The sequence below is a fragment of the Haliotis rubra genome, unplaced genomic scaffold, assembly GCF_003918875.1.
Source record: "Haliotis rubra isolate DU_JTF1 unplaced genomic scaffold, ASM391887v1 Scf2054, whole genome shotgun sequence".
In the NCBI taxonomy this organism is placed as follows: Eukaryota; Metazoa; Mollusca; class Gastropoda; order Lepetellida; family Haliotidae; genus Haliotis; species Haliotis rubra.
The window spans coordinates 37,111-49,312 of record NW_025766064.1 but is presented as its reverse complement, the minus strand read 5'-3'; the positions used below and the strand labels follow the sequence as shown (position 1 = coordinate 49,312).

Genomic DNA, 12,202 nt, shown 5'->3' with positions numbered 1-12,202 from the left:
TGTGAGCACAAACAATAATGGATTTCGAGATCATGCAAGAGTAATTAGCAGCGGCCATAAATATTGTTTTCACATTGTTAACTGCTGAGGCAGCTATGCCCAATATCAGATTCGAACTTGTGGAAAGAGAAGTATCATCAGTGGTGGAAACAAGTCTGTCAACTTCCAGTTTCATTGGTCTTCTGGTTTCTTTACGACGATTTATACGACGGACGGCGGAAACAGAGGCCTGAGCGTGAAGTCCTTGGGCTTTCAGTGACATGGCTTGACAAAAACTTTCTATCTCTCTGGATTACCGTATGTGTTGAGATCATGCATTGTTAAAACAGACAATACCTAGCTGGATAGTTGCTCAATTCTGCCTTAACACTACCCACTCACTCGCATAGAGTGATTAAACTCTGGGAATGGCTTTCATGACGAATGGTCTTGGAGAATTGGTTATGCCCATCGTTCCATCCAAAGAAGGCATCTGGCCATCCACCGGAATGAACTTGAACCTCTGGATCATGGTGGTCAAGAAAAGGAATAACTCCATCCGAGCCATGGCCTCACCCAGACAAACCCTTCGACCTGAAATATTTCAAATCTTCGGTTGTAAATAGCCTACATGCATTGTGTCAGGAAATACAAGCCTTATGCGTATCAATATGTTTAGTAGTAATTGAGTGAGTTTAGTTTTATGCCGCACTCAGCAATATTCCAGCTATATCGCGGCGGTCTGTAAATAATCGAGTCTGGACCAGACAATCCAGTGAGCAACAGCATGAACATCGATCTACGCAATTGGGATACGATGACATGTGTCCACTAAGTCAGCGAGCTTGACCACCCGATCTCGTTAGTTGCCTTTTACGACAAGCATGGGTTACTGAGGATCAATTCTAACCCGGACCTTCACCGGACCCGAGTCCAATATCTTTAGTAAATATAATCTTGGTGTTGTTCCTTTTTACTCGAAAGTGCATGTTTATTTGTAAAGACAGCTAAAATAATGTACAATTCATTAAAACAAGAATGATATTTGGTGTTATGTGTATGTATTAGGCCAACATAGATTAGAGTTCTAAATAGACATATTTCGATTAACACATTTTCAGACTAACGAATAACTGATATGTCATATGTTTGGAAGTTTCCTTACTCGACAGGTTGAACAACTAAATTTAAAATACAACCATTTGTAATCGTTTGTAAAAACACTTCAATGTTGAATTCGTTTATAAAGATTGACCATATATTGCTGGTTCTCCAGCGACTTAGCTTACCCAGAGAGAAGGGAATGAACTCATCTTTCTTTACGATCTTGCCACTGTCGTCAAGGAAACGGTCAGGCCGAAAGTTGTCTGGATCACCCCACACATCCGGGTCTCGTAGGACGGAATCAAGCATTGGTATGACTTGTACGCCTTTTGGGAACGTGTATCCCCTGAACTGGACATCGTGGGGAACGGTATGTGGGAGAGCTGTAGGGGCGATATCAGCTCGCCTCAAGACTTCCATAATGGTTGCTTCCATGTAGGGCAGGTTGGTCTTGTCCTTTATGGAGGGCAATCTGCTCTGGCCGATATTTTCCTGGATCTCTCGGAAACACCTTTCCTGTATTTCCGGATTGTTGAGTAAGTAGATCATGGTCCATCGTATGGTAGTAGCAGTGGTTTCCGTTCCGGCCACGAAGAGGTCTGCTATAACCTTTTTCAGGTTCTTCGCTGAAACAAGGTCCGAGGGAAGCCTTTTGTTGAAATAAAATGATTCGAAAACACTGTGTAAATTAAACTGCAATGAAACTAAATGCATGTACATACGAAAGTAAGGTCACGGAGACGGTTTCTTCTCTCTTCTATCCGGACAGATATATACCCTCAGAGTTTGCTACTGTGTCAATTCCATCTTATTGAAAAAACCGAAGGCCGAATCAGTGAATGAGTGAGTACAAATTTAAAGTCACATCGGCAGTATTTCAGCCATATCGAAGGTCGAATCAAATAGGGTTTGTTGATCTATGTGAAGTGATGTTCTCCTTTCTTGTACATGGACACGGTGATTAACCCAGGCATCGCATCATTTTCACCTTTCTTCCACTATATGCAGACACGCAGTTCTCAAAGATATCATCTGTAACACACGAACTACATATATTCTGTTTTTCACCCAAAGGGCGAAACAAAAGGCAAAATGGAGTTAGAAAATCATACAACTATTTAACTTGGTTCAGTATGCTTACAGTCTAAGGTCGTGTCCTCTTGTTTCGCTTTGCGAAGTCTCATTTCCTTGATGTAAGCGTGGATGAAGTCGTCCACGTTGTCATCGTCGTGATTCTTCAAGTGTTCCTCTGTCATAGGGTCTATGAGCAGTGATTCGACTTTCTCGACATTCTGCATTGTCACCTTAAATTTGAATAGATCTCCTGGCAGAAAGCGCACAATAGGCAGCACATTCAACACTCCAACCGCTCCAACATTGGCAACATTTTCGTCCATGGCTTTTAAAAATGTAATAAAGAGCGGGTCAGTATATTCAAATCGTTTGCCGAATACAGTGGAGCAGATGACATTGGACACTGCGTTGCACACCAGGCGTTTGCAGTCAAACCCTTGTCCTTGTTCTGCCTCGAAGGCCTCGATAAACTGTGAGATTTCCTCGTGTATTTTATCCTCCATGATGTTCCTGCCTGCTCCAAACTCCCTGAGAGTGTTGAGGGCGAATCGTCTTTGTTCGCGCCAGAGCTCTCCAGATGTTCCAACAACACCTGTATACAAAGATGATAAAATTGACTTATTTGAACACATGTTGCAAAAGGAAAACATGACAATAACATAAAACCACAAAGGTTGGCCACTACAGAAGAGAGTCTGGTTTTCAAGAATATATGAATGTTAATATCGTAATCAACTGTAAATTCTAATTTCTCATTCTTTTACCAAGCTATTTGAATGTACGCTCTTACTTTTAAGTTGGTTGGTTTGTTGTTTTACGCCGCACTCAGCAATATTCCAGCTGGCGATGGTGTGTAAATAATCGAGTCTGGACCAGACAATTCAGTGATCAACATCATGAGCATCGATCTACGCAATTGGGATAACTTCTTCCTTTTGAGAAAGTATGGTAAAGTGGTGTCTTATGGCATGAATGCTGATGTATGTCTGATCAGGTGGTGTCTACTTACATTTGATATATATTAAGCAGCAAAAGAAACGTCAGTTTGGAATTTTCCTTCGCAGAAACGGATAACTGTAAACTCATTTAATGTTTTGATTGTATACTTTTGACAACATCTCCAAGTTTACCTGAGCAAAGACATTCCTTCCCAAACTCAGAATGGAACCCAGGAAATGGTCTAAAAAACGCAACCTGATCTCGGAGATGGTACGGTGTTCTCCATGTTTTTCATGCAATTCATGCTGCACGTGCTGTTCACAAGGACCAGCCTTATAAAATGCACCCCCAAACCTTGTTGAAACATTCACATTACAACGTCAGCAGGATGCCGCGACTCACGACAGCACAGAGGAACCAGGCGCTAGGAAGGCTTGAAGCTGGCCACACTGCACAAGCCGTTGCCAATCACTTCCAGGTCAACGTTCGGACCATCTACAGGCTGCAGCAACGTTTCCGGGCCACCAACACAACAAATGATCGCCCCCGTACTGACAGACCAAGGGTGACCACAAGACGATAAGACCGCCATGTTGTGCGACAGCATGTACAGAATCCCTTCATGCAGGCATCCGAAACAGCATGCCAGACAGTGGGAACACACGGAAGACCAATCGGTACTGATACAGTACGCCGACGTCTTAACAGCGGGAACCTTCATTGCCGTAGAACTTACCGTGAACCTATCCTCACCCCTCGTCATCGGCGTCAACGTCTACAGTTTGCCCTACAACACCAAAACTAGCGATACAGGCAATGGAGAACTGCTCTGTTCACAGATGAGAGTCGCTACTACGTATCAACTGCAGATGGCAGAAGAAGAATATGGCGACGACGTGGCCAGCGTTACTCAGACCAATGTGTTATGGAAAGAGACTCATGGGGAGGTGCAAGCATCATGATATGGGGTGGAATAGGCCTGAGTGGGTCCTGTGGTGTTCCAGAACCTTGGTCCAGGGAGAGGAGGCGGCATCACAGCGGTGCGCTACATTGACCAAGCTCTCAGACCCCACGTCATACCACATTTTGCACGTCACCGGAACAACATTTTCCGGCATGATAACACCCGGGCCCATACTGCCAGAGCTACACGGGACTTCCTACAGCAGAACGGTGTCAACATTATGCAGTGGCCAGCCCTTAGTCCTGATTTAAACCTAATTGAACAACTTTGGGATGAAATTCAGAGGAGACTGAATAATGTCATACCAAGGCCGAACACAGCCGATTTATTGTGCCAGGCCTTTCTCAGAGTGTGGTTCCAGGTGCTAATGGCCTCATCAGTCGATTGGTGCACTCCATGCAAAGACGCTGTGCTGCAGTTATTGCCGCTCATGATGGTCACACTGGATACTGAAGTCAAGAGTCTGAATGGACTGCAAACGTTCACGTAATGTCTTGAAATTCTACTGAGTTATTCATTGATGTGTCAAGATATTGTACGCAAAAAATGTTTTTGATCTGCTTATAATGTCAATTTCTGTAATGTTTTGATTACAGTGTCTATCTAATTTTGAATTCGTAATGACGTTTTTTTGTTGTTGCTGAGTATATATATATACTCCCTGAAGATTAAAGAACGAAACATGTTGGAGAAAAGGCATTCTGTTTTATTTGTCTATGTGATATATACATATATATACACATATCACACACACACACACACACACATATATATATATATATATATATATATATATATATATATATACACACACTTCCTTCTATTAGAGATCGGTACTTGGTACTCGCATCCCAAATACGGTACTCTCATCGCACCCGTTATGATTATTGCGCACAAGCATTTATATGAGTAACGTCTTTGTACTTATATTTACAAGTGCACCCTATTTTCGTTATCAAAATATGCAGAGGTACATATTTGCAAGCGATCAAACATCTCAGTTGATCTCTCGCAGGTCAGCGACGTCATTTTGAATCTTGAAAGTCACCTGTGACGAGGCAGGGATTCCCTCCCTAAAATAGTAACACACGTGAGAGCTATGTAACTCATGCATGCGAGAAAAACCTCCAATGCATGCATGGGTGCTACTAAAATGGAATGGATTTTCCGATTCTGCAGTTCGAAATTATGCACTGAACTAGTACAAGTGAGCTCTATTGCGGGTAAAATAGTTTTGAGATTATTTACGTTTTTGATCAGTAAAAACAAAGAATGTGCTAAAATTAGCGATTGATAGAAAACTCGATTTCCGCATTAAGCGGGACAATTATTTCGGATTACCCACATGGTCACGTGGCTCCTAATTTGCTACAGCTATGTTCATTGGTGATTTGGAATTGCGAAAATACAAAGCGACTAAGTATCATTGGCTGAAAGTTATTTTGAATATTCAAAGTGTATATTTATAGAGAGAGAAAATTCAGCCTGATCATACAGTTGGAGGCGTTTGCGCCTCAAACCAATAAAGTATAAACCTGGTGTTTCGGGAGTATCTAAAAACACACACAAAGTAAATCTTTTGACAAAGGCTGGAGATCGTGCCTTCTCAGTTGCAGATCCCGCCCTGTGGAACGCGGTCCCCTTGACATCAGGAACAGTGACTCTCCCAACTTTTAAGAGAAACTCTAAAACATTTCTTTTCTCATCTAGTGATTGAACTGTAACGTGTAAAGCACCATTGAGCTGCTGCATATAGCTGGAAATAGGGGCTATACAAAGCAATTATTATTTATTTATTTTATGTGAAGGTGTGTGTTTTGTATGTGTGTATTTGTGTAGGCTCGTGCGTTTGTGTGCGTGCGTGTGTGCGAAGGTGTATGCGTATGTGTTTGTGTATATGTTTGGGCTTGTGTGTGTGTATGTGGGTGTGATATTATTATCAATGTTTTATACCACTGTGATATTTGTGTCACATAGGCCCTATGGCCGGATGCTGCTTTAAAACTCCTGTAATAATGTAATGTCTTATTTTAATGAAATGCAGCATGTGACACATTAATAAACTATATTTCGTCTATTTCTTCTTCTTCACTAACAAGCCGCAATCATTTTGTACGCGTTCCTATAATAGCACATACATCCTATACACTGCTGTGCGTCTAAAACCATCAAAATGGGGATTCTGTTGAATCGCACGTGCATATCATATTCAAGTATGGAACACAGTCGCCTGAGAGTCTTAGCGGTATATCCGTTAAAACACAAAAAGCGGATCAAAGCCTTTGGAATGTCGCATAATGGGGCTTCGAACAGCCATAATGCCAGAACGTTCAGATGTATAAGGCAGACCAATATCGACTAATGAGACACGTCAATCGGACTGGCCAGACACCTGACAGTCCCAGAAGTGGAAGGCCGAGAGTGACCATTAAGCAACATGACTATGACCTGCGCATTTTCCAACCTGCGTACAGGGCAATGGGGGTAGCCCAGTGGTTAAAGCGTTCGCTCGTCACGCTGATATGGGTATAATGTGTGAAGCTCATTTCTGGTGTCCCCCGCCGTAATATTTCCGAAATATTGCTAAAGTGGCGTAAAACTACATTCAGTCACTCGCTCATCCAACCTGCGTAATCATTGACGTCATCAGCAACAATACCGCATCAGCAGGATCACAGTGATGAGACGACTGCATGATGTGGGCATCCGGGCCTATCAACCATTTGGGGGGATATGATGAACACGCCAACATCGACCGAATCGTTGGGGAGGAACGTGAGTGAGTGAGTTAATATTTAGCGTCACATCGGCAATATTTCAGCCATATCGTGACGAGAACAATTTCATTTATATCAATATTAAAATCAATAAATCTAGAGCGTAAAAACCTCTCATCAAAGGACAGTAAAAGTACTAGAGTGCCACAGCTCTTAATTTAAAGCTAGCATGTAAAACTAAAACAGTTTAATCAAAGAAGACACTACAATATAAAACACGGGCTATAGATTGCCAACAAGTGAAGGTAGATCACCATACTAGGGACCATGGTGACTTACAGTGCCTTTGCTACCTACATGGACCCTAGATGGATTTACACCATCCCTTCAGCTGCTGGCGATTGTAGGCAAATTTAGACACAAATTAAAATGACAATAATACTACGTGTAAAAATGTGGAAGATTAAATTTCACTTCGATTGTTTTGGGACTTACGCATGGAGAGGAACGCGAGAGAAACGTTGCATTTATTTATACCCAATTAGTGACCATAATCCCAAAGTTGCAAGAGATATTGATGATGACCTCTTACCAAGACCTTGCACAAGACGAGCAAAGTACCTTTGTGTTTGTTCAAAGGTGTCAGCCTGTTGGACTTTGATGTTTGGTAATACTTCTCAGCCATAGAGACTAGTTTTAAGAATCATTCTGAGCCATATTTTAACACAAGTGATTGGATGTAGGCCAGAATCATTCAGTCCAATAGATCTAAATGAGTTTACATTCCGTGTTGCTTTCTGACAATACTTTTCACTTTCCATTGTCCAACACCTTGTTTGACCAAATACATTTCTGACCTCTCGCCGTGGTATGCAACAAATGATTGGCTATTTAGTCCAGTCAAAATGTCACAAAACCTCAAAATAATTCGTACAGAAATGATTTGAGTGTTTTCAACATGTTTAAGTTATAACTAATGAGTACTAGAAAGACCTCCATTGAAATATGATGAGTCCTATTTTTAGGGTAAAAAGTTGAAACATCTAAATTTTCAGTGAATAATTTTTAAAATCTCATATTGAGACACAGATTTACCTTTATAGATATATTTTAAAAGAGAACACAAGGTACTACTAATAAATGGATTAGAAAAGTCAAATAATATTATGTGAGGTCCTATTTTGGGGTAAAAGTTAAAAAAGTTGAAATTTTCAGAGAATTATTTTAAAATTTCATATTGAGACACAACCGTACTTTTTATGGATATTTTCAGAGAGAGCGAGAGACAGAGAGAGAGAGAGAGAGAGAGAGAGAGAGAGAGAGAGAGAGAGAGAGAGAGAGAGAGAGAGAGAGAGAGAGAGACAGAGAGAGTGAGAGAGAGAGTTAACCTAATATACGTGGCTTGTCGAAATGTGTACCGAGTCTACCGACATTGTACTTCTTTGTCTGACCGCTCACAAACACGTAAATTGAGCAAATACAACACAGTCTGGGATTTAGGTTCATCATAGGCACGAAGGTGACATAACTCAATACTGAGAATGATACAATCATTTTATATTCTACATGAATTGTTCAAGATATCAAGCAATTTGATTCACCATCTCTGTAACATATGAACCCATCCCTTTTAGCGCATCAACACCTCGGCATCCTTGGCAAACAGGCACGCAAAAACGTCATCGGTATGCGTTATTCCATGTTCTCAGATTGATCTACATTATCTGTTGCAAATTGAATGAACTGACCCTGTGTACACACATTTTCGGAAGCGTTGCACTTAGCTCCTACTTCTGTAACTGGAGACAATAATAACCGAACAAGATATTACATAACATATCAGCTGGCTTGAACTACAGTGATGGTGACCCTGAACACCAAGGGCTTTTCAATGGGGTGGCAGAGATACCCTTGGTCTCATAGTCCAAGCAAACCTTAACAGTAACATAAGATATTCTGAGTAAAGGAAATCCAATAATTTGAAGGGTTGTGTTCAAGGTAACTTGAATATTTGAGATGTGGTTGGGTGAGATGATTTGATTCAACGGTGCTTGCAATAGTTTTCGACTTACAGGTACTTCGAAAAGTACATGATTTCATGACAGTTACCCCCAACGACAGGTAATACCATGGGATAGTCATCCCTGTGTCAGTCAGAAATCGTTTTGTTTCCTGAGCAAAACTTTAAGACAGTTCATAAATAAGCATGCACCACTTACTATTAAAGTATTTGAAATACTGAAAGTATTTGTCCTTTAGGAATTTCAGTTTCAAAAATACAAATATTATCAATATTTTTACTGGCAGTAAAACGGACAATACTGGTTGTACTTTCAAAAGCTTATTAGAGCTATTAACAAGTAGCCTAACATCCGTGAAGATCCAGGTTAGAATTGGTCTTCAGTAACCCATGCTTGTCGTAGGAGGCGATTAACGGGATCGGGTGGTCAGGCTCGCTGCCTTGGTTGACACGTGTCATTGTATCCCAGTTGCGTAGATCGATGCTCATGCTTTTGATCACTGGATTGTCTGGTCCAGACTCGATTATTTACAGGCCGCCGCCATATAGCTGGAATATTGCAGAGTGTAGCGTAAAACTAAACTCACTCACTCACCCCATGTGTCGGCATGGGTTTGACTTAAAGCTGCACTGAGTAGCGGCCCTATGTGTTAATGGTCACGGAAGTACATAGTGCGCGCGCACGCGCACACACATAAAAACTTATAAAACTTAACTCACTCACTACAAGGAGCCTAATAACTTTTGTAAGAAAAAGATTGGTATTTTTCATTAAAAATACATGTTATATGTTCAGTTTATGTGATTCAATTTCAAGTTTGTCATGTAGATTCCAGTCCGTTTTTGTTACTGAGATTCCAAATGAGATAAAATATTTACCAGTTACAGTCATTTGATACATGTACATGTAGACGTTCTTATGTTCTTATCTCGGTGTGTCAAAGGGAAGTAACTCTATACTACTGTGGTGGTGTACATAATGGTTCGTTTCAGTAGTCCGTACGTTTCACTATCCGAACGTTTTTGATGAAAAACGGAAGTGTTTGGATTAACGTGGCCTGACTGTATACTATAAATATTTGCTAGGGTTCACTCAATTCTGCTCACATGATAATATGTAATTGCCAGCAAAAGTTAAAAGAGAACAGACTTATCCTTCAATCACGTTTTGAAATTGTTTTAAAATTAATAGCACAGAAAATATGAATGGTATTATATGTTCCTAATCTATCATTCTGGATTATGTTTATTCAAGTTCTTTTAAATCTTGATACAGAATTTCCCATTTATCACCAAGGTGCGTAGTTTTACACGACCGCAGTGCATATAGTTCTGTGGGCTAATTATGGGAGCAGAATCACCTCAGTCCTCCTCCTCATCTCTTTTAACTGTAGCTTTTAGCTATCTTTTTTATCCTTTATCTATTAGGCTAACAATAGCCTCATCTAGTTAGAGTTTTATAACTCATTCCTTTCCATTCTGCTATTACAATTTATTTTTTAAACAATGGGAGATAACTCTCATTTACTCGTTTCAAGTGCGCTGGAGTGTCCAAAATCCAGTTCAAACCTCATATCATAACTTTTTATCAATTTTAATTTTATTATTTACTATTTTTTACACTTCAGTTGTATATTTTGCAAGATTTTATACCTTTTCTGACTTATTTTCAGATAGAAAAAGTAATTGAAAAATATCATTTTTCATAATATTTGCCCCCAAAACCCCACTTAGTATCAACATCCAAGGGAGGACTTTTTATATATTGTTTACATAACTATTGTTAACGATTTAAACACAAAACCATTTTTGGTACCAATTTTTTTTTAGGTTTAGTGATTTTTTCCACTAATTTTACTGGACTAATTGGTATAACAGTGATGTAAGAGTTTCCAAGCATTACCTCCAATACCAAGTTCATGAAGTTTATAGAATAAACCATCGTGCCAAATTCTGTTGAACGCTTTTTGCGTTGTCGAGAAAGGCTGTAAAGACAGGGGAATCTCTATGGTTATAGTACTGTATACTCTCCATGAGAGTAAACACAGACATTATGGCTCCATGCTCTTTTCGAAATCCAAATTGTAACTTATCAGGAAAGTCCGGATTTGATTTAAGCAATTTATTTCCAATTCGCTTGAGCAAGAGCTTTTCAAATAGTTTACCGAGGCAAGATGTTAGTGTGATACTCATAGTGTGATATGGGACAACGGACGTGCTGATGTGGTGTGAACCAACAAAGGGGGGTATATGATGTGGGGCAACGCAGGTGCTGATCCGGTATGAAGCAACACAGGTGGAAATCCAATGTATGGCAACTAACCTGCAGATGATTGAAGCAACACAGGTGGAAATCCAATGTATGGCAACTCACCTGCAGATGTTTGAAGCAACACAGGTGGGAATCCAATGTATGGCAACTCACCTGCAGATGTTTGAGGCAACACAGGTGGAAATCCAATGTATGGCAACTCACCTGCAGATGTTTGAAGCAACACAGGTGGGAATCCAATGTATGGCAACTCACCTGCAGATGTTTGAGGCAACACAGGTGGGAATCCAATGTATTGCAACTCACCTACAGATGATTGAAGCAACACAGGTGGAAATCCAATGTATGGCAACTCACCTACAGATGATTGAAGCAACACAGGTGGAAATCCAATGTATGGCAACTCACCTGCAGATGTTTGAGGCAACACAGGTGGGAATCCAATGTATTGCAACTCACCTACAGATGATTGAAGCAAACACAGGTGGAAATCCAATGTATGGCAACTCACCTGCAGATTTTGAGGCAACACAGGTGGGAATCCAATGTATGGCAACTCACCTGCAGATGTTTGAGGCAACACAGGTGGGAATCCAATGTATGGCAACTCACCTGCAGATGATTGAAGCAACACAGGTGGGAATCCAATGTATGGCAACTAACGTGCAGATGTTTGAAGCAACACAGGTGGGAATCCAATGTATTGCAACTCACCTACAGATGTTTGAAGCAACACAGGTGGGAATCCAATGTATGGCAACTCACCTGCAGATGTTTGAAGCAACACAGGTGAGAATGTGATATGGGGCAACGCACGTGCTCAGGTGGTGTGTGAAAATGCAGGTGAGAATGTGATATGGGGCAACGCACGTCCTGTTAACGCTGTTGGAAATACAGACAATGGCTTCTCTCAGAGTGCTGTAGCCGTTGAGGACGATGAGTGGTTTGTTGAACAGGTACACACTGAAGATGTCGCCATATCGTTGCCTGAGTCTTCGAAATGTGATCCGGGGATCGGAGCCCATGGAGAGGACATTCCCCAAAAACGGGAGGAGAGGGGGTCCGGGAGGGAGCCCAGGTGGTCGCCGCGTTAACAGCCATAACTTTAGACTGAAGGCGAATATATCCACCAT

At 41.0% G+C, this 12,202-nt stretch overlaps 1 protein-coding gene across 1 annotated transcript; it reads right to left on the bottom strand.

Moving 5' to 3' along the window:
- Positions 1–342: 342 nt before the first annotated feature.
- LOC124276093 (cytochrome P450 2D26-like) lies at positions 343–12,202 on the bottom strand. Its single transcript, XM_046711749.1, has 4 exons — positions 11,965–12,202; positions 2,225–2,749; positions 1,269–1,709; positions 343–573 (listed from the first exon to the last, which is right to left on the bottom strand). The coding sequence occupies exons 1-4, from the start codon at positions 12,200–12,202 to the stop codon at positions 395–397; spliced, it is 1,383 nt and encodes a 460-aa protein (XP_046567705.1). The 3' UTR covers positions 343–394.

Excerpts from the sequence above, each read along its gene's own strand:
- LOC124276093 (XM_046711749.1), bottom strand. The coding sequence starts at position 12,202 with ATGGTGGATATATTCGCCTTCAGTCTAAAGTTATGGCTGTTAACGCGG. Across the intron at positions 2,750-11,964 it reads TCTGAGAGAAGCCATTGTCT|GTGTTGTTGGAACATCTGGA; the intron begins GTATTTCCAACA and ends CTTTGTATACAG. Across the intron at positions 1,710-2,224 it reads AGAGGACACGACCTTAGACT|CGAAGAACCTGAAAAAGGTT; the intron begins GTAAGCATACTG and ends ACCTTGTTTCAG.